This window comes from Aulostomus chinensis, chromosome 1 (assembly GCF_037954235.1).
Source record: "Aulostomus chinensis isolate RoL2024-O1b breed Wild chromosome 1, RoL_Achi_v1.0, whole genome shotgun sequence".
Taxonomy (NCBI): domain Eukaryota; kingdom Metazoa; phylum Chordata; class Actinopteri; order Syngnathiformes; family Aulostomidae; genus Aulostomus; species Aulostomus chinensis.
The window spans coordinates 34277050-34303662 of NC_141320.1; the positions used below are offsets into that span (position 1 = coordinate 34277050).

Below are 26613 nucleotides of genomic sequence, written 5' to 3' on the forward strand. Positions count from 1 at the left end.
TTACTCCCCATTGTGCATTCTCATGTGGGATTTCAGACTTTCCTTAACTGAGAATTTTTTGCCACAAACCATGCAGGAGAATGGTTTCTCTCCAGCATGCATTCTCACGTGTCTTTTTCGATTCCATTTTGAGAAACTCTTGCCACATATTGAGCAGAGGAACGGTTTCTCCCCAGTGTGTACGCTCATGTGTGATTCCAGATTCCCGTTAACTCGGAATCCTTTGCCACAAAACGGGCAGGAGAATGGTTTCTCCCCAGTATGCGTTCTCATGTGTGTTTTCAGATGTTGCTTTCCTTTGAATCTTGTTCCGCAAAATGAGCAGGGGAATGGTTTCTCCCCAGAATGCGTTCTCATGTGCATTTTCATATGTTCATTTTCTGAGAATTCTTTGCCACAAAATGGGCAGGGGAATGGTTTCTCCCCAGTGTGTATTCTCATATGTCTTTTCAGATTTCCCTTTGAGAATCTTTTGCCACAAACTGAGCAGGGGAATGGTTTCTCCCCAGTGTGTGTTCTCATGTGAGTATCCAAACTACTTCTGTAACTAAAACCTTTACTGCATGTTGAGCACCTAAAGGGACGCTCATCCTCACTGACTTCAGTCTCAGATTCAGAAGGACCAAAGTTCACATTCCCGATGATCTTTGATTCTCTTTCAGTCTGTAGTTTTTGCTCTTTTGAGCTGCAATGAGTCACTTCCTGTCCTGGTCTCAGTTTCTGAAGCAAATTCCTCCTTGAGCCAAAGGGTTCCTTGTGCTCAGAGGAGGCCGTGTTATCAGGTCTGACCCAATCATCCTCACTGACTTCAGTCTCAGCTTCAGAAGAGTCTGACATCTGGTCTTCAGTCTGGGGTTGTACAAGTGGATCTGGATCTACCTTGCTGGCTGGTTCTGGTTCTGGTCCTCCACTCTCTTCTTCATCAGCTTCTGTTTTCAGAGGATGAACTGGGCTGCTGCTCAGAGACTCTTCTTTCAAGTTCTCCTCAGTTAGACTCTGATGAAGCTGTGGGAACTGAGGTTTCTCTTCGTCCCCTTCACTCTTCACAGGGACCAGAGTGAAGGGGAACGTGGTGATATCAGCCTCCTCCTGCCCTTGAAGCTGCCCTCCCTCCTCACTGGTCCAGAGCTCCTCCCACTCCTCTTTAATGTGGGGGGGCTCTGGGTCCTGCAGCTCAGGGGGAACCTCTTCTTTGATCACCAGCAGCTGCTCCACATCTGCAGGACACAAACAGCAACATCAGAAATCTCTTCATTTGACTCTGAAACAGCGGAGCAACATTTATCCTATTCAGCTGGCGATTTATCAAAGATATCAGATCTTTCTGAAGACAGGCTGTGTGTGTGTGCGTGTGTGTGTGTGTGTGTGTGTGTGTGTGTGTGTGTGTGTGTGTGTGACTGAATAATAACCAGACTAACTTTTATCATTGACCAAGTCGAGTTGACTCACTAAATTCATAACTGAATGATTATTTAATTAATAAACAGAACATGTGTCTAAAGTCATGATCAAATTCATGTAAAATCTGAGCAACGAGGGTTTGAAAATGTTCCAATGAGACAAACCAATGTTGACAGTTAAAGGATCTTAGTTGTGGTGGCAGCAGGCCTGTTCCAAGAGCTTTGCTCACATTCCTGATCAGGCTTCATAATGGTTCTGGACCACTGTGTGATAGAAGCTGATCCTGCGGGTGGACTGTCTTTAGGGGGCTGAGGTGTCTGGTGGTCTTGGTGGACCCTCTGCATCTCAAACTGAGACCACAGAGTCCTGTGTTCTTGAGTCATTGTCTATAGTCTCTGTTGTTGGAGAGCTCAGTGTGGTCCCTGATGGTCTAGTGGCTAGGATTTGGCGCTTTCACCGCTGCGGCCCGAGTTCAATTCCCGGTCAGGGAATGAGTTATTTAGAGGTTGAGGGAGAGGTGATCAGGTGGTCCACATGATGGTGGAGGTGATGAACTGTGAATCCATCATGGCTCCACTCTCACCCCCATTGTAGTGTCCTTGGTTCACTCTGCCATGGCCCCATGTTGAAGGGTGACTGTCTCATTCAGGTTCAACCCTTTGTTAGACTCTATTAAGCCACTGACTCCTGCAAGGACAAACTCTGTAATCCTCCTTAGTAGCTTTGGTTCCTTGCAGCACAGAAAGTCCATTCACTGATGTAGGAACTGGAAAACTTAGAGCTCCATTCCTTCCTCCATTGAGCAGAACAAACAGAGAGCAGTTCCTCCTACAGTTCTCAGAAAGTCTGAGGGCACCAAAGAAAGGAGGGAAATGTAATCAATGTTGAATTCATTTACATTTCTTATATTTGATCAAAGCTAGAACTTAATAAGCTGCCATCAACCTTGATGACCAACTCCTTCACTGTGTAGTTTAAAGTCCCTGGTTTGATTTGTGTCAGGACTTCAGAAGCTCCAATCCTCTCTAAGGTCCAGTGAGAGTGGAAGAGATTATAAATGAGAGAAGCAGGGCCCTCACTCAGAACTGAACCAGCTCAGTTGGGAGAGCCTTAGACTGAAGATCTAAAGGTCCCTGGTCCGATCCCAGGTTTCAGCAGAGGAGCAGCATTGACTTTACTTTCCAGTGGAGGAACTGCAGACATGAAGGAAACTAACATCTTGTCCTGTGCATTCTTGTGACATTCAGGACATTTTTGGAGCCTCTTGTTGGATTTTGCCACAGAGAATCAGAGCCAATCAAAAGCCTGGTGGACTTCAACATGGAGGACTGAACAAGTCAAGAAAGCATCAGTTTGACCTTCACAGGTGTTTCTGTTCCTGTCTCAATGCTGTAGAAAGAGCCTGAGGAGCTCAGACGGTAGAGCATCAGACTTTTAATGTGAGGGTCCAGGGTTCAAGTCCCTGTTCAGGTGCTGTGGAGGTTCCAGTGTTTGACAACATGGTACTGGATGAAGTTTAGTGTTGAACAAACTGTCATCATCAAAAGTAGAAGTGTTCTTGTCTTGCCACTGTGAGACAGTCGCTAGAAAACTGACCAACAATAATTTCATGTGGCATGCAATTAACAAAAGACTACAAATGACACTGGTCAAGTCAGTTTTATTTGTATTGCGCCAAACAACAAAGTTCTCTCATGACTCTTTACTAGTAGAGCAGGTCCAGCACCAAACTCCTTCAATGAACCTCCACCCAACAATTCTCCACCAGCAGCACATCCTGCAACAGTGGTGATGAAAACCTTCCTTTTAACAGGCAGGAACGTGGAGCAGATCCAGGATCAGTAGAAAGGGATGTTTGCTTTGACCGGATGGGGGGAAAGAGAGCAGGAGAGCGGGGCAGAGACAAAGACAGAGAATGGAGGAAGACAGATATACAGAAGGAAAGAGAGGGACAGAGATAAAGAGAGAGAGAAGTGAAGAGACTGGTGGACAGACAGGAGAAGTGGTGAAGGGTGGATGAGGCGTCATGAAGCCTGTGGACGCCATGACACTGTGTTACTGTCACTGAATACTGACACCTGCTGGACTGTAAACTTCCCTGCAGGCTTGACCGACTGAACTGACACTGATTTGATGACCCGTGAACACAATAAGATCATTGAAGTCTTTGTGTTCATACTGGATCGTTCCATGTCTTTGAACAATGGGACCATGATGTGAAAGTCTCAGTGAAAGTGTTGGGAATGAGGACGCTTTGTTTTTACAAATTTTTAATAAAAAAGAAGTTTTTCCAACGTTTTCAAATCAAGTCTGTTGGGTTTCTTGAAGCGATTTCTCCTGCCGTGGAGAACACACGCTCACATGGCCCTGATGATGACGGCCTGCACAGGAAGTCTGTGGCCAGCAGGAAGAGGCTGGGACAGGCAGTCTGCTGGCTCTTCAGTGCACCAGAGGATCTTGAGTCCGTCCAGTATCTGCTAGTATCGCTGTACTTGCTGTACTTGATGTACTCGCTGTACTTGATGTACTCGCTGTACTTGATGTACTCGCTGGAGTTCCACTTCTTCCAAGTCTCCGCACTTCATCATCCAAGTGCTGCCACAGGTCATTTAAAGAAAAAACAAACAAACAAACAAACCGTCCTTTTAGTACAATTTCCAAAAACCAACACGATGATGAACAACATGGCTGATGGGGCTGAGAGAGCTGTGATGGAAAGGAAGCTGCAACAGACGCGCGGACCAGAGGGAGGAAACCACGGCGTTTCACTGCTTTACATTTAGAATCTCACGCCAAGCCGGAGAAGCAGGTCCTGAATCAGTCACATGGTCACTGCTGGCTGGCGAGGCTTCGGACGTCACCACATACGTCATCAATACGCGCTTCACAGAACGAGACGAAGACGCGGGAAGCTTTGAACACAACAAGGAAAGAAGGAGAAGTCCGTGAAGCCCCGGCCTCGGTCTTTGTCTCCTGAAGGCTGAGTGGCGCCGGTAGAACCTCAACATGTGCGCCGCGCAGCTGCTGCGGGTGTCGGTCCAGGAGCGGATCCTCGCCGCCGCTGAAGACTTCCTGCTGCAGCTGGGAGAAGGAGACTCAGCGGCTGGAGTCCCGGTGCTGAGAGCGCTGCTCACCGAGCGGCTGGCGGCGGCCGCGGAGCAGATCGTGGCTCTGCTGGAGGAAACCGTGGCGGAGTACGAGCGGTAGAACCGCCGGCAGAGGTTGCTGCTCGATGCCGTGGTGAAGCCCCGAGTCAGGCTGGACAGAGCAGGTGAGTCCCGCAGGGACCTGCTGGGCCCCGAATTCAGCCAGGAAGTGGAGCTGCAGAGGCCCTCAGAGAGCATTTTAGGGGATTTTAGGTGTAAAAAGCCATTTCCGGGTTGTGTGTGAACGTCTGAAAGGTAAAATGTAAAAATTCAAAGGTCAAAATCAAAGGGTAAACTAGTTTTTCTGTGGATTGTTGTCCAGCCTTCTTTTGTAGTTTTTACCCTGTCCTGTTCAGCAGCAGCATCCATGTTCCTGGTGCCATGTTGGACTGAAGCAGTTCTACTCTGCTAAGGAGGAACCTGATAAACTCCTCCTATCACCTTCTGTGTTGAACTTTATTAGGAATGTGTTGGTTCATTGATGAAGCTACCGGACTGAGGACAGGAGAGGACAGGAAGAGAGAGCAGGGACAGGACAGGAAGAGAGAGCAGGGACAGGACAGGGAGGACAAGGGGGGGGGGCAACAATAGGAGAAAAACAAACAAACAAAAACAGTAACAACAATAACAACAGAGATTTATCGAGGATTCGATCTGAAATTCTACTGGTCACCAAGAGACAAACTATAAAAATAGACCAGAGAGAGAGAGAGAGTAGAGCCAGCAGGTATTTCTTCTCAGAGTATTACAGTTCTACAACACAGAACAACAGAAGTTATCAGTCGAGAAAAACTCTCACTGACCTGTCTTTGTAGCCAGAGAGGCGTGTATTTTGAGACCAGGTGTGTGTGTGCGTGTGTGTGTGTGTGTGTGTGTGTGTGTGTGTGCTACGGTTTGTCTTGGATGCTGTGGGTAGCTGACTGTAGCTGATGTGGGGGACCAGAACATCACACCCCCAGTCCAGGATAGCAGGCAGGTCAGGACCAAACCACCAGGGCACCCAGAAACCCCCTGAACACAGGGAGCCCCAGGAACCCCCCCCCCCCCAGGCCCCCAGGCCCGCGCTGGTGCAGTTAGCAAAAGGGGCAGCAATGGACCCACTCCCCGCCCCAGCTGCCCCCCCATCCCAACATGGGTGCAGGGTGTGTGTTGTGCGTGGGAGTGTAGATGTGATGGTGTGGATGACTAGAATGTAGTTAAAATCCAGGGAGGCACCCGGGGCGTGGGAGCGCCGCCGGTTGCTTGTTTGTGTGCCATTTATTCTTTTTTATATAAATATTAATATTAATATTGGCCCAGACGTTATGTGTGCCAGAGAGCTAAGTATTTCCTGTGTAGGTGTTTTTTGTGTTGTGTTATTTTTTGATGGCGCCATGAGGATCATGAAGTGAAAGAAACAAAGACCTGACGCATCAGTGGATCTCAGGAATCGTCATTCCAGGGCTGGAACCTGAGGTGTGAGTCACTGTCAGTGGTCAATGTTAAGAACACTCCCATTGACAGGCATCAGAAGCATGTTACCATTGGACTGAACCAAGACAAGACCAAGCTGAGGGGACATTCACACTGTGTTGCTAACTCCTGCTAACTGAGTCGTGTGTGACAGGCTGGCCCAGCATGCTGTGCATGTTGGTGTCCTTGTGTCGTTCTTCTGTAGGCTGCTACGGTGCTACCTTGTTAAAAGATGATCCTGTAGACTGGAAGTTATATCAGCCCATTAAAAACAACCTTTTTTTCTCCACTGCCCGGTTGGCCTGGGCTGGACCGGCCATTAGGGAATCATTCCACTTCTCCCAGTGGCCAGCACCTCCCTGGCTGTGAGTGCAGGTGGGCTGACATGTTTAGCATCGGTACAGGTTCCCTCTGGTTCTAGGGACTGAACTCTCATTCTCCTACAGGGTCTCATTCTAGAAATGAACATTCTGACTAGCAGATGTGATGATGAATGGACAAAACCATTCAGCAGAGGGGACCTTTGACCTTTGACCTGGGTGACACAACGTTGATCCAAGCATCTGAAGCCAGCGTTTCTGTTCCCAGTTTGCTGACTGGTCGTCAGTAGCAGGACGTCTCTTTTCATTGAGTTGATTTCTGTTTCTGTCTGTTGCTCCGCTGTTTCAGAGTCAAATGAAGAGATTTCTGATGTTGCTGTTTGTGTCCTGCAGATGTGGAGCAGCTGCTGGTGATTAAAGAAGAGGTTCCCCCTGAGCTGCAGGACCCAGAGCCCCCCCACATTAAAGAGGAGTGGGAGGAGCTCTGGACCAGTGAGGAGGGAGGGCAGCTTCAAGGACAGGAGGAGGCTGATATCACCACGTTCCCCTTCACTCTGTTCCCTGTGAAGAGTGAAGGGGACGAAGAGAAACCTCAGTTCCCACAGCTTCATCAGAGTCTAACTGAGGAGAACATGCAAGAAGAGTCTCTGAGCAGCAGCCCAGTTCATCCTCTGAAAACAGAAGCTGATGGAGAAGAGAGTGGAGGACCAGAACCAGAACCAGCCAGCAAGGTAGATCCAGATCCACTTGTACAACCCCAGACTGAAGACCAGATGTCAGACTCTTCTGAAGCTGAGACTGAAGTCAGTGAGGATGATTGGGTCAGACCTGATAACACGGCCTCCTCTGAGCACAAGGAACCCTTTGGCTCAAGGAGGAATTTGCTTCAGAAACTGAGCCCAGGACAGGAAGTGACTCATTGCAGCTCAAAAGAGCAAGAAGTAAAGACTGAAAGAGAATCAGAAATCATCAGGAACGTGAACTTTGGTCCTTCTGAATCTGAGACAGAAGTCAGTGAGGATGAGCGTCCATTTAGGTGCTCAAAGTGCAGTAAAGGTTTTAGATATAGAAGTGGTTTAGGTACACACATGAGAACACACAGTGGGGAGAAACCATTCCCCTGCTCAGTTTGTGGCAAAAGATTCTCTGTGAAGGGACATCTGACAACACACATGAGAAAACACACTGGGGAGAAACCGTTCCCCTGCTCAGTTTGTGGCATAAGATTTTCAGTTAAGGAACGTCTAGAATTACACATGAGAACACACACTGGGGAGAAACCATTCCCCTGCTCAGTTTGTGGCAAAAGATTCTCTGTTAAGGTTTGTCTGACGAGACACATGAAAACACACACTGGGGAGAAACCATTTCCCTGCTCAGTTTGTGACAAAAGGTTCCCAGAAAAGACATGTCTGATAAGACACATGAGAACACACACTGGGGAGAAACCATTCTCATGCTCAGTTTGTGGCACAAGATTTTCAGAAAAGGGATCTCTGAAAAGACACATGAGAATGCACACTGGGGTGGAACCTCTTGTCTTGACAGCTCTGAAGCAGACAAGAGTGGGAGATGTAGGTTGAAGGCCAAATAATGACTTTATTTAAACCAATGATACATCAAAGATGAACTCAGTGAGCGATGTCACTGTCAGTGAAGTCTATGGTTGTGGTTGTGTGTGAGTGTTAGGGAGGTGTAAGGAGGAGACGATGGATGAGGAGGAAGAGAGGCAACTCGAGACAAGACGTCCACCACCATGTTGTCGTCCCCTTCACATAGTAAATATCCAGGCAGTATAACTGCAGGAACAGAGACCACCTGACTGGTCTCTGGTTGGGACACTGCAACGAATGAAGGAAGGTGAGTGGATTATGGTCAGTGTAGACAACGTGTCTACATGGAGAACAATGATGAGAACACACAGCTGAGAGACATCAGTCTTGCTGAGTTAGTTAACAAAGGAAAAGATGAGACGACGCAACAGAGAGACTTCCTTTGTCCATCCTGTGTTGTGTGACTGAAGCTGAGGAGAAACTGAAACTAATCATGGTGGTGGAGGCCAGACTTGAGGGTTGTGGGTGTAAAGAGTTTTTGAAAGCAGAAGGGAAAACACAGCAGGAAAGAGACAGGATGAAGCTGAAATCATGGAGCCACCATTGGACAGGAGGGTGTGAGAGCTGATCTGATTTCTCTGAGGTCACCATCAAAGATCCACTTGGCACCAAGTACTGATCTTTATAATGAAGTATTGATCCCTGATCAAACACTGAATTGTCTTTGAGATGTGTGAAAATAAATGAGTGGGTGGAGTCTCTGATATCAGTGATGTCATCCAGCTGTTTGAGAAATATGTGGCATAAGCTGGAGCCTCCGGTGAAGTACCTTTAGTAGTAGTACACATGCAGTATACGCTCAGTACCGGCTCCTACACAGACACAGCGAGCGCTGCTTTAACAAATACATGGTTCCTATGGGAGGGATTGCTTGGATTTCCGGTGTATCAGGACCAGGACTGAAGTTGGTCCCTGACCGTCCTGGAGGGGCGGCTGTAACACAGGATGAGTTTTCACAGTGAAGGTCTTCTTCTTCTACAGCTGAATTAAAGTGTAAACAGCAGTCTACACACCTTTAAATGTCTTTATAAACTTGTCTTTTCATAAACTTTCTGTTCTCTTTTAAAGTCGTCAGTGCTTTTGTTTCCATGTAGAGGCTCTACTTGATCACCACCCTTGTGTTTGACTATTTGGAGTGGATGTTATCTACAGACATCTTTCTACTTTAAATAGATGAAAGACTTGTTTTTCCATCTCATGTTGTTCCTGCAATGATTGAAGGCAACAAACAACAACACATAATTTGCCATTTTTCATGTTATTTTGAACTTTTCCATTTTTATCTCAGTTCCGGGTAAAAATCCTTCTTCCTCTTCTGTGTTTTACGGCAGCTGTTCTCTGAGTTTGAAACTCCACATTAGAACTGCAGCATCAATCAATCAATCAATCAATCAATGGATTTGGATGGATTTTGCGTTTGTTTTGTCTGCTCTTTTTTTCGTTGTACTTGTGGTCATCATTGTCTCCAATCAGAAAATCTGAGGCTGGGATGTCTTGATGACGCTTGAAGACAGGAAGCAGGTCTCAGAAGAGTGTCGACAGTCTGGTGCTGCATTTCTCTCTCTTCTAGACTCAACTGGTGTCCATCAGTCTGTCCATGAACGCCCTCACTGTCACAACCACACCTCCACCTCCTCCTAACATGTGGAACTGAAGCTGAACATCTAGTTGTGTTTCCACAGAACGCTTTTATCAGACCACCAATCAATCACTTTGGAATTTGGACTGATCAACTACAGTCCACTCAGGAAAACAGTGGTTTCCAGATGTTTGTCTGATCAGGCCACACCTGGATTTAAGGAAGCGATTCCAGTGGTGCTAAATTCAGTGTCGTGTCCCATTGTTACAGAGGACACTGTTGTCAACCTTAGTCCCTCCCAAATTGATAGTTTTATCAATAGAGCAACAGGCACCTTAGGATCAACTCTGGACTCATTTGCCCCACTAAAAACTAAATCTATAAATCCAAGGAAACAAGCACCTTGGTACAATTCAGAAACCAGACAGCTTCAACAAAAAACCCAGAAGTTCAAGAGAATATGGCGCTGCCCCAACTGGAGGAGTCTCATTTAGTCTGGCAAGACAGCCTTAAAAGCTATAAGAAAGCCCTTCGTATAGCGAGAGCAGCCTACTACTCAGCACTAATAGAGGAACACAAGAACAACCCAGGTTCCTCTTCTTTCATGGACTTCTTTAATGACAAAATTGTCCTTATTAGAGAGAAAATTCACCTCCTCCTGCCATCAGCTGACAACATGGCACCTATAGCCTCAGAAGCCTTAGAGGCTGCTGGAGGACCAGACGTACACTTGATAGTTTTTGTACCGTGAGCCTTGATGAGCTCAGTTCAATCATTTCCTCCTCTAAACCATCCACCTGTCTTCTAGACCCCATCCCAACCAAGCTACTTAAGGACTCTCTACCCTTCGTTAGCACCTCCCTCTTAGATATGATCAATGTGTCTAGTATCTGGTTACGTCCCACAGTCCTTTAAAGTGGCAGTAATTAGACCCCTCCTCAAAAAGCAACCCTGGATCCAGAAGTTTTGGCCAACTTCAGACCAACATCAAATCTTCCTTTTCTCACCAAAATTCTGGAGAAAGCAGTTGCTAAACAGCTCTGTGACTTCTCCATAGCAACAGCCTATGAGAGGATTTCCAGTCAGGGTTCAGGATTCATCCTAGCACAGAAACAGGACTAGTCAAAGTTACCAATGACCTCCTACTAGCATCAGATGAGGGACTGGTCTCTGTGCTGGTCTTATTAGATCTTAGTGCAGCTTTTGATACCATTGATCACCATATCCTTCTACGGAGACTGGAACATGTCATTGGCATTAAAGGAACTGCACTTAACTGGTTCAGGTCCTATTTACTAGGTCATCTCAGTTTGTACTGACTAATGATAAACCCTCGGAAACCACTGCAGTCTCTTATTGTGTTCCTCAAGGCTCTGAGCTTGGACCAATCCTCTTCACCCTTTATCTGCTTCCTCTCGGTCACATTATTAGGAAACACTCAATTAATTTTCACTGCTATGCTGACGACACACAGCTGTACTTATCAATGCATCCACATGAAATAAATCAGCTGACTAAACTGGAGGCCTGTCTAAAGGAGATAAAAAACTTGGATGACCCTTAATTTCCTTTTATTGAACTCTGACAAAACTGTGTCATGAAATAACTTCTGTTGTGATTTGGTGACTTGACTTGACTTTTAGGTTAGAATTAATTTTAAAGCAGAAAACTCTTCCCTCTTCAATCCTGTCACTCAGTGTTGTAAACTGTTTCAAACAAATTCTACTGTTCAACAGTTCAAGTGTTTGTAATGAAGCTGAATATTCTCCTCTACTTTCCTCAATTGTGTTTCTTTCATGTCCTCCTGAGATCAAAGACAGAATTCTAGTTACTGTCAAAGCCCTGATGACATCGTCAGGAATTCTGACTTTGACCTGGAGACTCTTGCTTTAATCTTAATTTGATCTGACTAATGTTTTAGTTTAGGTTGCATGATACCGACCACCTCATTTCTCCTGATGGACTGGTGACCTGTCCAGGGTGAACCCTGCCTCTTGAACAATGTCACCTGGGATCACCCCCCCCCCCCCCCCCCGTGACCCTTAAAGGATAAGAACAGAAAGTGGATGGAGGGATGGACTCAACACTGAAATCAGCTGATCTGATCCACATTCTAATGTTTCCTGTCCCTCTTTAGGAGTCAGTGAGAATAGTAGTGTATATAATAATGTATATCCAACCTTGTAGTATCTTTCCAAAGCTTTGAGTATTTCTTCTTGTTTCTACTTGTAGTTTTAGTGTCTGGATCTTTTCTTTTGATATCCTGCTGTCTGCTCTTTGCTTTTGGAGCTTCCTTCCCAACAACTACCAGGCCTCCTGGGTACTGTAGGAAACATGGTCAAGTTCTTCTGACTTCTCCAGTAACGTCCTGCTCACATTGGTCTGTCTTCATTTTGACTCCTCCCACTGCCACAATGACCAGCCTTTATACTCTTGGTGACTGGGGCCCTGGTTGCTGCAGGCCTCAACACCAGCCTGTGGTTGTGAGCAGTGCAGAACAGAACTGACAGTATCTCCCATGCAGGACCTGGGTCAGCGCCTGGTGCCAGCTGGGGCACCGCTTTAACCTGGACCCCTAGAAGATCTTCTCCAGGAACTGGCCTTTTTGGTTCCATCAAGGCCTGAGAGGATGGTGAAGAGTGATCCTCCACCAGGCAGCACAGTCAGCAGCAGCCATTTTGTTCCACTAGAATCAAGTATGATAGTGACAGACTGGTGAGTACTTGCTAACTGACACTTCCTGTTTTTACTGCTATTCTTCCATGAATGTGCTCATGTTGGCTGGTCCCCAACCACAGTTTCAAAGCCATGATGACATCTTTCATCAACAATCAGACTTATATTTTCTCTATTTGGACAAATAAGGTTTCAACTGACACAGCTGGCCAACGTCCTGGAGTTCATTCAGCCTGGAGAACCAGGTGCTGGTTCCTTCTTTTACCAGGCAGGAACGGGCAGCAGATCCAAGATCAGTAGGTGCAGATGTCTGCTTGACTGGTAGGAGGAAAGAGAGCAGGAGAGCTGGTCAGAGACAAAGACAGACAATGAAGAAGGAGTGCTGTATTCTGCTAGCACATGCTAGTGACAGTCAGAGATCAGGAGTCTCAGCAGGGAAAGATTCATCTTTTATTTCAGAGGACAATTGGACGTTCACTGGAAGACAGTGAATGTTTGAGGGTCAGAGGTGAAAAGAGGACAAGTGCACCTGTTGTGTGTGATGGGGCACCAGCATGGAGGAAGTTGTCAAACATTTTGAGTGAAAAAGCGTGAATCTTCAAGTAAAGAATTAAAATGATTTAGTTAACAATGAGGTCTCTGTCATAAAACAAAAGGAACAACTGACTCCCTCACCATTTCCACCCTCTTCAACAGATTCACATTTCAAAACAACCAGGTTTATTTTGTTCCCTTCTTTTAGCAGAGGATGGTTTTGATCCATCCAACTCTGGGTTCTGGGCCCAGCACGCTTCCTCTGTAAATCCATATTTTGGGTTCTGGCTTGTTCTGCTTTTCATTTTGTGTTTGTATTAAAGTTCTGTTGCTGAAAAAAAGACTTTTTTTCCTTTTTAAAAACACACACACACAAATAGTTTGTCTTTGAGAGAGGACAAAAAAATATTTGACTGTGCTGACATTAAGATGAATTTTTGAATTTCAGTCTCCTACAAAAGTGTGTGAATGTGGTCGTTGTGGCCGAGTGGTGAAGGCGATGGACTAGAAATCCATTGGGGTCTCCCTGCTCAGGTTGGAGTCCTGCCAACAACGTTGAACTGTTGACAATTTAAATTTGACTCATTTTTCCTCCACACTGTCCTTCATCACAGCATTTAACATCAGGACTGCTCCCAGATCAGCTCCATGACCTCATCCCTGCACCAGAGTCCCACCCAAGTTCATCAAAAACGGCCAAACATAAATATATAATATGTATATAATGTGAACACACCTTTACAGGTGCGTTAATGTGCTTAATAATAGAGAATGAGTGAAGGGTTTGTTCAGAGTGGAGTGCAGTACCACAGTCAGGCCAGCAGGTGGGGCTTTCGTTGGTGCTGTCGACCTAACTGCAGTATCTGTGCTCTGCCAGCAGAGGTCGTGCTTCACCACCAATCTTCTCGGGTGTCTGAGTGGTGCCGCCATGTTTAGGTCGTAGCAGGAGGACGTAGGTTGGTACTTGGCAGTTCGGACGTAGCGAAAGTCAGTTATGAATGGAGGGCTGAGTTGGAGCAGAGGGGGGACAGGATCCTGGGGGTGGACTGTCTTTCGGGGGCTGAGGTGTCTGGTGGTCTTGGTGGACCCTCTGCATCTCAAGCTGAGACCACAGAGTCCTGTGTTCTTGAGTCATTGTGTATAGTCTCTGTTGTTGGAGAGCTCAGTGTGGTCCCTGATGGTCTAGTGGCTAGGATTCGGCGCTCTCACCGCCGCGGCCCGGGTTCGATTCCCGGTCAGGGAATGAGTTATTTAGAGGTTGAGGGAGAGGTGATCAGGTGGTCCACGTGATGGTGGAGGTGATGAACTGTGAATCCATCATGGCTCCACTCTCACCCCCATTGTAGTGTCCTTGGTTCACTCTGCCATGGCCCCATGTTGAAGGGTGACTGTCTCATTCAGGTTCAACCCTTTGTTAGACTCTATTAAGTCACTGACTCCTGCAAGGACAAACTGTAATCCTCCTTAGTAGCTTTGGTTATTGATGATCTGCAATGGTTCGTGGGGGGTGGAGCCTATCCCAGCAGCCCTCAGGTGAGGGGCGGGGTTTATCCTGGACAGGTCACCAGTCCATGGCAGGGCCAACACATAGAGACAGATTGATTATAAAAATGTTCATCCCCAGTTTGAAGTTAGAGACAGGATTTAAGTGTGGAAGGTTTTTGTCTTCAATTTAATTCTGAGTGTTGTAAACTGTTTCTAACAAACTCTACTGTTGAACAGTCAAAATGTTTTCTAACCAAGCTGAATGCTCTCATATACTTTTTAAAGTTGAGTTTCTTTCATGTCCTCCTGAGATCAAAGACAGAATTCTAGGTACAAATAAATACACTATCAAAGCCCCCTGATGACATCATCATCAATTCTCTCTTTGATCTGGAGGCTCTTGCTTCAAATAAAAACCGTTGTTCCATGGAAAGATTTGCATATAAACACACAGACACACACACACACACACACACACACACACACACACACACACACACACTCCCAGTCACTAACCCATATTGTCACCACTTAAACACCACTAGAGTATTGACAGAGATTCCACATGTTGGTCAACCAGAGAAGCTCCAACTGGTGAAGGTCATCCAACCCTGCATGAAGGTCAACCTCCATCATCTGCTGTGCTCATTAGCAGGGACTTAGCTCCAATGGTAGAGTGCTAGCTTAGCATGTGAGAGGTAGAGGGATCCATGCCCTCCTTCTCAGAATACTTCAGCTTGTTCTGTTGATCAGAGGAGCTGCTGGGTGATGAATGCTGATGTTTGTCCACTGGTGTGATAAAGTGTCCCCCTGTTACTGAGATGTGGATGAACACCTGCTCAGGTCAAAGCTGCAATCAAACCAGGGACTCTGAACCTCCCACACAGTGAAGGAGTTTGTCCTGCAGGTTGATGGACGCTTTGGAATTCCTTCAACATTGATTCCTTTCCTGTCTCCTGCTGAGTCAGCATCCAGAACCTGGTCAAGAGGAGGCTGAGAGCTCAGGAGGTGATGTGACGGCTGGTTGGACAACTCAGCAGCCAGAGCTTCCAGTCTGAGACCCCAGCTCCACACCATGGAGAGCCTCCTGGATGATGTCCTCAAGCAGCGTCCCTGTTTGTCTCCTGGCTGCACCTGGACGCCTTAACAGCTCTGAGAGTCCAGCAGTGTTGCTCTCTGTCCATCTGATGTCCGTCCTCTCCTGTGTTCATCCGTTGAGGAGAAGGGAGATGGATTTCTCTTCCTCTCTTCTCTCCAGACGACCTTCATGTGTCAAACTACTTTGTGCTGCTCAAAGATCAAACTGATCCAGTGGCTCCAGGTGCCTCCACCTCTCTGGACTCAATTCTGACTTTGATCTGTGTCTGTCCAGCCAGTCCTGAGTGGATCCAACAGTTTCCCATGGGTGACTCTGTCGTGGTCTCTCTCCTGCTGTCTCCAACTCTCAGAGTGCTTCTACTGGTTTCTCTCCATCGTCCCTGTTGCTAGGCAGAGCACTGGTGAGGACTGAGGCCAGTGATGTCATCACCTCCAGCTGAGACCTGCCAGGTGGTCCTGCTTCATTCAACTCTGCTGCCTCTGCCACTGCCCTGACTGGTGAGGCTGACAGCAGGTTCTCTCTCATCTAAACTCTCTGTTTACAATGGAGGCTGAAATCCTTGTGATTGGTGGTTCAATCATCAGGTCTGTTGAACTCCCAGGTGCCATCACCTGCTGTCTTCCTGGTGCCAAATTTGTGGACATTATTGAACGTCTCCAGGACTCATCGACCTCCACCCCTCCTGCAGGTTCTCCCTGTCTCTGTGTGGGTTCTCTCTGGTTCTCCAGCTTCCTCCCACAGTCCAAAGACATCAAGAGGGTAGTGGTTACCTGGACACTCTAAATGACTGAGTGTGAATGGTTGTCTGTCTGTGTGTGCTGGTCCTGGGATGGACTGGCGACCCATCAAGGGTGAACCCCCTCCTCACCCATTGTCAGCTGTGATAGGCTCCACCCCCATGTACCATTGCAGACAATCAGTATAGAAATGGAAACTTAGCTGCTATGTTGAATCACTAAAACCTTCTGAAGACTTCTTTTGCTTCAGTGGAAAAGTAGAATGTTATTAACTCTCTCAATGATTTGAATTCTGACTTCCACCTCTTTTTAACAGATCCACATTTCAAAACAACCAGGTTTATTTGGCTCCTTTCTTTTAGCAGAGGATGGTTTTGATCCATCAACCTCTGGGTTCTGGTCCCAGCTCTCTTCCTCTGCTCCTCTCTGCTCCTCTCTGCTCTACCATCTATTAAACAGGCCTTGATTTAGTATTATTTATTTCTTTTATTATTATTATTAATTATTTTATTGACTTCACACTGATAACCAGGAGGTAACCTGGTAGTCAGAGCAGCGGTGCTCAGGTCTGTGGACTCAGAGGAGGATTATGTCTGGATCTTTTCTTTTGATGTCCTGCTGTCTGCTCTTTGCTTTTGGAGCTTCCTTCAACAACTACCAGGCCTCCTGGGTACTGTCGGAAACATGGTCAAGTTCTTCTGACTTCTCCAGGAACGTCCTGCTCACATTGGTCTGTCTTCATTTTGACTCCTCCCACTGCCACAATGACCAGCCTTTATACTCTTGGTGACTGGGGCCCTGGTTGCTGCAGACCTCAACACCAGCCTGTGGTTGTGAGCAGTGCAGAACAGAACTGACAGTATCTCCCATGCAGGACCTGGGTCAGCGCCTGGTGCCAGCTGGGGCACCGCTTTAACCTGGACCCCTAGAAGATCTTCTCCAGGAACTGGCCTTTTTGGTTCCATCAAGGCCTGAGAGGATGGTGAAGAGTGATCCTCCACCAGGCAGCACAGTCAGCAGCAGCCATTTTGTTCCACTAGAATCAAGTATGATAGTGACAGACTGGTGAGTACTTGCTAACTGACACTTCCTGTTTTTACTGCTATTCTTCCATGAATGTGCTCATGTTGGCTGCTCCCCAACCACAGTTTCAAAGCCATGAGGACATCTTTCATCAACAATCAGACTTATTTTTTCTCTATTTGGACAAATAAGGTTTCAACTGACACGGCTGGCCAACGTCCTGGAGTTCATTCAGCCTGGAGAACCAGGTGCTGGTTCCTTCTTTTACCAGGCAGGAACGGGCAGCAGATCCAGGATCAGTAGGTGCGGATGTCTGCTTTGACTGGTAGGAGGAAAGAGAGCAGGAGAGCTGGTCAGAGACAAAGACAGATCATGAAGAAGGAGTGCTGTATTCTGCTAGCACATGCTAGTGACAGTCAGAGATCAGGAGTCTCAGCAGGGAAAGATTCATCTCTTCTTTCAGAGGACAATTGGACGTTCACTGGAAGACTGTGAATGTTTGAGGGTCAGAGGAGAAAAGAGGACAAGTGCACCTGTTGTGTGTGATGGGGCACCAGCATGGAGGAAGTTGTCAAACATTTTGAGCGAAAAAGCGTGAATCTTCAAGTAAAGAATTAAAATGATTTAGTTCACAATGAGGTCTCTGTCATAAAACAAAAGGAACAACTGACTCCCTCACCATTTCCACCCTCTTCAACAGATTCACATTTCAAAACAACCAGGTTTATTTTGTTCCCTTCTTTTAGCAGAGGATGGTTTTGATCCATCCAACTCTGGGTTCTGGGCCCAGCACGCTTCCTCTGTAAATCCATATTTTGGGTTCTGGCTTGTTCTGCTTTTCATTTTGTGTTTGTATTAAAGTTCTGTTGCTGAAAAAAAGACTTTTTTGCCTTTTTAAAAACACACACACACACACACACACACTACAGCCAAGCATATAGAATGATACAGTCTGAGGTGGTTTTGACTGGTAGGCACCAGTGTGCACTGTTTGGCACTGAAGTCACGTGACTGAAGTCATCCAGTCATGTGACTGAAGTCATCCAGTCATGTCAGTGATGTCACTTGGCAGGACTGTCACTGCCGTCTCATTCTAGAAAAGAATCCAGACTCCACCTGTGGCTCCATGATAACTGATGGACCTCTGGTTGGAGGCTGGACGATGATGTTTGGTCTGGGGGGGTTAAGATGGTAGGGCTGTTTCAGTTCTAGTGCTGAAGGCTTTCACCATGACAGTCAGACTCTCCTCTGTCCTTCATGGTCCCTCAAATGTGCAGTGTGGACCTCACACACTGAATTTAGCCTGAAAACTCTTCATGAACAGCAGGAGACTCAGAGTCTCTGTGGCGCTCGGCTGTTAACAGAGAGGCTGGTGGTTGGAGCCCCCCAGGGACCAGGACCAGGCTCTACTGGTGCTGAGGACTCTGTTGATCAGCTGCTGAGTTGCTACTTGATGTCAACATTGGTCTGTTTCATCCTGAGTAGTTTGATCCTAGCAGAGTGGCTGCATCGATGATCTGAATGTGGACGGACAGACTGACCCTCCACAGCAGACGCCTGTCACAGATCTCTGGATGAGACACTTTGAGGTAAAGCCAGGTTCTGCCAGTCCCACTCACATGTTTCAATCACATGTTCAGAGATGGGTTTGTTGTTCCTGAATCCATTTCTTATTTTCTGATCACCTTGTGGATTGTTCATCATTCTCCTCATCACCATACTTTAGGTTGCAGTACGAACACCTGAGTTAGTCTGGGGTTGCAGGAATCATACAGCATCCAGATAATAGCAGGCTGAAACATTTATTTAAAAGAGTTTAACATGGTTACACACACACGCACACACACACACACACACACAGCCTTTCTTTGGTATAAAATGGTCTGTCACGTTCTCTCACATTGCACAACAACACAACAAACAAAGACGGCAGGTCCAGTGTGGTCCTGATAAGACCACTGGACTGCAGGGTCCCAGTATCACTGGTGACAATGGTTTTACCAGCTGGGACCTTGGACAAGAACTTCTCAGAGGAAACTCATCATGGAGGCTCAGTGAAGAAAACTAGACCTGAGCTGCCTGCTGGAACCTAGCAGGTGAAGGACAGAGCTCCACCTCTTTAGAGACACCACCACTGTGGGCTCATGTTGGCAAAAGAAGTGGGTCAGTTTTTGACACACACACACACACACACACATACACACACACTTGGATATACATGCCTTTAACTGCTTCAATTACTGCAGGAACCAACCAGAACCATCCAGAACCTGAACCTCTATATCTGATTCTGGGTCTGTTTGTTTCCATAGGCTAGCACACGGCACAGGTCGGCCTGGTTTTAGAAAGTTTCTTGGAATCCTTATTATCAATAAAGTATCAAATATTTTGCATAATAAATGCATGCATGGCCTCATATTTTGCCATTTTAACGTGCTTTAAGTTGACGGTGCCCACCTGTGGTGTCAATGTTTCTATGTTTGTCTGTTCTGGTCTGAATGAAAGAGGAGGTTTTCTTGGTCATGTGACGTGGATGAGAGTTCAACTAGAACTTCTTGATTCAACAGGATTTTAGTTTGTTGGGATTTTGTCAAAGCCACCAACCAAACCTCTGAGTGGTGCAGATGTCTGCTGCCTCCTCAGAGCAGACTGGAGCTCAGCCTCACTCACCTGTGGGAGCCCCAGCAGAGCCACCGTGTGATGGAGTTTCAGTTTAGGCTCCAAGGTCCTGGATTGAATTGGTGTTTTGTGTTTTTAGGCCTCCTGGCACCGATGAATGAATGAACCATTGTTCCAGAGGGAGCTGGTGTCAGGTCAGTCCCTGTTTCTACAAGACCTCCTGCTGCAGAGCCACACTGGGAAACATCCATCCATCCATTTTCTTCCACTTATCCTGTTTAGGATTGTGTGTGTGTGTGTGTGTGTGTGTGTGTGTGTGTGTGTGTTAAGTCACAACAAAGTTCTCTCATGACTCTTTACTAGTACAGCAGGTCCAGCACCAAACTGCTTCAATGAATCTACACCAACAATTCTCCACCAGCAGCACATCCTGCAACAGTGGTGATGAACACCTTCCTTTTAACAGGCAGGAACGTGGAGCAGATCCAGGATCAGTGGGGACGGCCTTCTGCTTTGACCGGGTGGGGGGGAAAGAGAGCAGGAGAGCAGGGCAGAGACAAAGACAGAGAATGCTGTCCTAAAACAAGGACTGTTCAGTCAATGTTAGAGCAGAGTGGCGCAGAGGAAGCGTGCTGGGCCCAGAACCCAGAGGTTGATGGATCAAAACCATCCTCTGCTAAAAGAAGAAAAATAAAATGAACCTGCATCTTTAGAAATGTGTGTCTGTTAAAAAGAGGTTCATAAGGATTTTGTCTTCCTCCACAATCACCAACCATTGTGAGAGTTAACAACAGTCCACTTTCTGACTGAAGCAAAAGTAGACTTCAAAAGGTTTTTCTGATTCAACATAGCAGCTAAATTTCCATTTCCATTTCCTGAACAGGACAGGTTAAAAAAAGGGAATGACATGACCAAACTGGGAAACATCCATTTTCTTCCACTTATCGAGGGGGGTGGGGGTGGGCTGGAGCCTATCAATGTAAAACATTTGAAATTCAGATCCCTTCTTCTTTTCCTGCTCCAGCAGAGTGGCTCAGCAGAAGAGAGCTGGGCCCAGAACCCAGAGGTCAATGGATTGAAACCATGCTCTGCTGAAAGAACAAATAAAACAAACCACAACCAGGCTCTACAATCAGTACCCCCCCCCCCCCCCCCCCCCCCAATCTGGGACCAAAGGTTTGCACCTACAGCTCCTAAGGAGCTTCCTCAGGCCACTCTCCCCTTTTCCCCTTTTGGCTCCACCCCCTTTAAGGAAACCACCAGGAAGAGGTGAGGACTGACCGTGACGACTGAAACTGCCACATTTACATGACACAAACTAGATCAACACTAAATACCAGGCCTTGCACAGTGATTCCCACTGACTGACACTGGGGTCTTCATTTTCCACAGGCAGGATGGCCGGTCCCCCTGTGCTTCCCAGGTCCCTCCCTGGAACACATGGCATAGAAAATGTTTCACTTGTTTGCTGATTCAATAAACCTGACCATTAACATGTGTGTGTGCCTCTAATTTACATAAACTGTTAATACCAAGACAAATGCTACCTTCAATTAATCATTCATGTCATGGAACCCTGGGTCTCCATTACATTGGTCAACCAGAGAAGCTTCAACTGGTGACGCTCATTCAACCCTGCATGAAGGTCAACCTGCATCATCTGCTGCTCATTAGCAGGGAATTAGCTCAAATGGTAGAGCGCTCGCTTAGCATATGAGAGGTAGAGGGATCGATGCCCTCATTCTCCAGAATACTTTAACTTGTTCTGTTGATCAGAGGAGCTGCTGGGTGATGAATGCTGATATTTGTCCACTGGTGTGATAAAGTGTCCCCTGTTACTGAGATGTGAATGAACACCTGCTCAGGTCAAAGCTGCAATGAAGTCAAGTCATAACCCTGTAAAGCACCAAGTAACAAAAGTTACACTTTACAAGTAGAACAGGTCCAGTTCAACACTCCTTAAATGAATTTACACCCAACAATTCTTCATGAGCAAGCACATCCTAGTTTAGGCCCAACTTTTCTTGGCGCTCTCCCAGATGCTTGGGAGCTTCTGGGGGAGCGCTAGTTGGGCCTAAGCTAGGAGCTAAGCTAAGTTGGTCTGCACCAGCTAGTGAGGGTTGGCTAGCTCTCGCAGCTTTTGGTGCAGAGCCGCTGCAGGTCCAATTCAACCTCGCTAAGCCTCACCTCCAACACAACAAAAAACTACATTTAACACACTTATCAGTATCACTAAAGGAGGCAGAGGAGGAACAAAACATGTGGCACTCTGAGCAGGAGAGAGGAGAACAAGAGGGAGAAGCCATCGTTAGCTTAGCGTGTTTACAAGGCAGAAAGACTGTTGCTACAAGAATGATGGTCTTTTAAACTTCAGCCAAATAAAGCAAGTAGGTATTAATTTTTGGTGGGTAATTAGTCAATGAAATAAGGAATTAGCAGGGAGGATCACACTTTAGCTAGCACAATGAAGCAAGGCTCTACGTTCAGCAACACAGAAAAAGGAGTTGAGGTCAAACGCTTCCTGCAACCAAGGTCAAAAATCCAGGACGGACGAAGGGGAGGACAACAAAGACAAAGACACAAGAAACAGTGATAATAACCATCAACTCCATAACAACCATAACAAATATAACCATACAGAACATATATAACAAATATAACAAGAAAAGTATGAAAAGATATGTCACCTCTGGTCAAATACCCTGATTTGCATTTGTGTCTGTCAGCATTTTCATTTTCATGTTAAAGCCTCCAGAATGAGGGGAGGGGTCAGGGGCAGTTTTCTGTGTTGTCTGCAAACTGAATTACAGGAAACCTGAACTTCCACTGTCAATGTATCCAACTGATTCATAATTTTTTGATCTATACATAGATAACTTGTAGTTATTGCCCACACACACACACACACACACACACACACACACACACACACAAACATTTTGTGAAACAACTCAGGAGACATCAGGTGTTTTACTTAGAGGGATTCATTTATGATAAACGAGCATGGAGGAGACCCAGTAATCATCAACACAAGCGTCACATGAGCAGGTCACCACCCACTTTTATTGATTGGTTCTTGTAAGAATCACTCCTAACGCCATCAGGAGGTCATTTTTTGTCTGCCCTGTCTCAACTGTTGGAGCACAACTACAGCCTGAACTCTGCCACTACCTTATCCCTCCCTAACAACCTCATACAGACCCACTATCTGGACTAGCCTGACCCCCCTGACCCTCATCAGTCACTCGTAGTGCCTCCCACTGGAGGGAATAGGAGCATCTGTGAGCTCTGACTGTTGGGATGCACATCCATGTGATGAAGAGCTGTTTTAAACAGGGAATCATTTGACCTCTTGACCTGTGTGGGCAGGTACAGAGGGACGATTCCATCATGAACAATAATATTACTAAACAAATGGGTCTTTAGCTTCTTTCTGAAGGTGTCCACAGCGTCCTCATGTCCAGTGGGAGAGCATTCCAGAGTCTAGGAGCTGCAACCTGGAAGGTTCCCTCTCCTTCAGTGAGGCTGAATCCCTGTGGTCAGGGAGGATAAGGGACCCCACAGGTATCACTAAAGTGCTTTAGACTGCAAAGCACTCAGCTAATCAAGCTGGGATCAACTGCTGTGGTGATCAAGGTATCATCATATATAACAAACAAAGAAAACAAAGTTGAGGAAAAGCACACAAAGAAAAAACGATGAACATGAACAGAGCATCTTCTACACCAGATGTCACACGGCTCAGTAGACCTCTGGTTTGACCCCTAGCAGGTCCAGTCTCCAGGGTGCCCCCATCATTCTGCTCTTCAGTCACAGGACATGCAGCAGAATCCCGTCGCTCCTCTGCAGAAGAACATGTGAGAGCCTGCTTGCTCTTCTCTGGCTGGACGTAGGGGAGAGTCTGTTTGCTCTTCTCTGGCTGGACGTAGGGGAGAGTCTGTTTGCTCTTCTCTGGCTGGACGTAGGGGAGAGTCTGCTTGCTCTTCTCTGGCTGGACGTAGGGGAGAGTCTGCTTGCTCTTCTCTGGCTGGACGTAGGGGAGAGTCTGCTTGCTCTTCTCTGGCTGGACGTAGGGGAGAGTCTGTTTGCTCTTCTCTGGCTGGACGTAGGGGAGAGTCTGCTTGCTCTTCTCTGGCTGGACGTAGGGGAGAGTCTGCTTGCTCTTCTCTGGCTGGACGTAGGGGAGAGTCTGCTTGCTCTTCTCTGGCTGGACGTATGGGAGAGTCTGTTTGCTCTTCTGTGGCTGGACGTAGGGGAGAGTCTGACTTGACACACACACACACACACACACACACACACACACACACACACACACACACACACACACACACACACACACACACACACACACAATCCTAAACAGGATAAGTGGAAGAAAATGGATGGATGGATGTTTCCCAGTGTGGCTCTGCAGCAGGAGGTCTTGTAGAAACAGGGACTGACCTGACACCAGCTCCCTCTGGAACAATGGTTCATTCATTCATCGGTGCCAGGAGGCCTAAAAACACACAAAACACCAATTCAATCCAGGACCTTGGATCCTAAACTGAAACTCCATCACACGGTGGCTCTGCTGGGGCCCCCACAGGTGAGTGAGGCTGAGCTCCAGTCTGCTCTGAGGAGGCAGCAGACATCTGCACCACTCAGAGGTTTGGTTGGTGTCTTTGACAAAATCCCAACAAACTCAAATCCTGTTGAATCAGGAAGTTCTAGTTGAACTCTCATCCACGTCACATGACCAAGAAAACCTCCTCTTTCATTCAGACCAGAACAGACAAACATAGAAACATTGACACCACAGGTGGGCACCGTCAACTTAAAGCACGTTAAAATGGCAAAATATGAGGCCATGCATGCATTTATTATGCAAAATATTTGATACTTTATTGATAATAAGGATTCCAAGAAACTTTCTAAAACCAGGCCACCCTGTGCCGTGTGCTAGACTATGGAAACAAACAGACCCAGGATCAGATATAGAGGTTCAGGTTCTGGATGGTTCTGGTTGGTTCCTGCAGTTAAAGGCATATATATCCAAGTGTGTGTGTGTGTGTGTGTGTGTGTGTGTGTGTGTGTGTGCATGCATGTGTACCGTAAATGAGCAATTCGTAGCAAAGTCGATGTGGACCCCGGGCGTTTAAAAGAGACCAGGCGTCTCTTGGTAACAGGCTTTTATTTTGGCACTGGCCAGCGCTGGGCCACTATTATTATTTTTTTTAGCAATAGGTATACAAGGTATAACAATATACTGTAGTACTTTAAAGAACAGTAGTGCAAATATCAAGATTGTCCAGAGAACACTTTACACAAGAACACTTTATTAGTAAGAAAAGGGGCGTGACAACTTGAGGCCCGTATCCTTCCACTTCCACGACAGTCTCATGAGGCCAAAATAGCAGATCTACACATTCACAACGACGCGTTACCACCTTGTAGATCTTTTTTTTTGCATGGAACCGTGAGCTTGAAGATTTGCTGTCTGCGGTGCACTGACATCATGAGACATAAATTACTGGGAAGTTCAAATAAATTGCAACATCTTACATGAAACCAAGTTAAGATAACATTAATCTCAAATAATGGCCCCCAGGCGTTTAAATGAACCTGGCGTTTATTTGAGACAGGCGTCTACTTTACAAAATGAGGTTGGACCCTCGGCCATCAAATGAGACCCGGCGGCACTTTGACACCAGGCTGTTAATTGGTCAGTTAGGGTTGATGAAGGTTGATAACATCCACTCCAAATAGTCAAACACAGGGGTGAGGATACAAGCAGAGCCTCAACATGGAAACAAAAGCACTGACAACTTTCAAACTGTACAGCGAGTTAAGAAAAATACTCTCTTTAAACCTTTTTATTAACGGTCCTCATAAACCTGTCTTTTAATAAACTTTCCATTCTTCTGTTAACTTTAAGTTCACTGTTCAGTAACTGGATGGATGACAACAACAGAAATGCCTGTTTCTGAGTTGAGTCATTTGGAGGTTGATCTCATGGTAGATAAAACTGCAGGCTCACTGCTGCAGAAGCTTGCTTTTTCCTTTGTTTGGTGACGCATTTCCTTTGTTTGTCAGGAGGCAGGGTGAAGGGAAGTAGACCCAAATGAAGAGGAGGGTAAGGAGGGTGCACAAAAGAGGTTTGTTAAAGAGACTGGAGACTGGAGAGACTGGAGGCTGGAGACGAGAGACTGGAGAATTGAGACTGGAGAGACTAGAGGCTTAACATGAGAGACTGGAGGTGAGAGACCAGGGAAACCTGCAGGCTTGAGACTAGCAGCTCGTGACTGGAGACTTGTGGCTTGTGATTGGCGGCTGTCACAATGCTTGACGTAGACTTCGACATCACAGCACAGCAGTACAATAAACATCACCACACTAACGACCCCATCGGTCCTTTAAAAAGAAGATCATTAACAACAGAGAACAGCTCTGTGGTAGAATTCCATCACCAGGCAACTAAACAAGAGGCAGAATCATCTTAAAATACATAAGAAGGTCCTCAGTAAAGCCAGAGCCGCCTCAGTAAACACAGAAACTGCTGCTAAACCAGATATTTCTTTAGACCACTTTTATCAAATTAACAGTCCAGAACTTCATTCAATGATGACCTCATCAAAACCTTCATCCTGTCTCTTAGATTGTTTCCTACTAGGCTGCCTAAGGAAGTCTTCCCTCAGTGACCACCTCTTTATTCAATCTGATTCCTCTGTCTGTAGTAACAGGACATGAACCACAGTCCTTGAAGGTAGCTGTCATTAAACCACTGCTTCAGAAGCCTCCTCTAGACCCTGAGGTTCCAGCCAACTATGGACTGACAGCTAACCTCCCCTCCTCTCTAAAATCCTGGAGAAAGCAGCTGTGTTGCAGCAGGTATCTGGAGGGTGGAGGGCTGTTCATTCAGCCCTACCTGCACCTCGCTCTTTTGTCAT

At 46.5% G+C, this 26613-nt stretch overlaps 1 protein-coding gene and 1 non-coding gene across 2 annotated transcripts; one reads left to right on the forward strand and one right to left on the reverse strand.

Moving 5' to 3' along the window:
* Positions 1-26613, reverse strand: LOC147271403 (uncharacterized). Its single transcript, XM_086202767.1, has 2 exons — positions 26592-26613; positions 1-599 (listed from the first exon to the last, which is right to left on the reverse strand). The coding sequence occupies exons 1-2, from the start codon at positions 26611-26613 to the stop codon at positions 1-3; spliced, it is 621 nt and encodes a 206-aa protein (XP_086058893.1).
* Positions 13893-13964, forward strand: trnae-cuc (transfer RNA glutamic acid (anticodon CUC)). Its single transcript has one exon. It is a non-coding gene; the product is annotated as a tRNA-Glu (tRNA).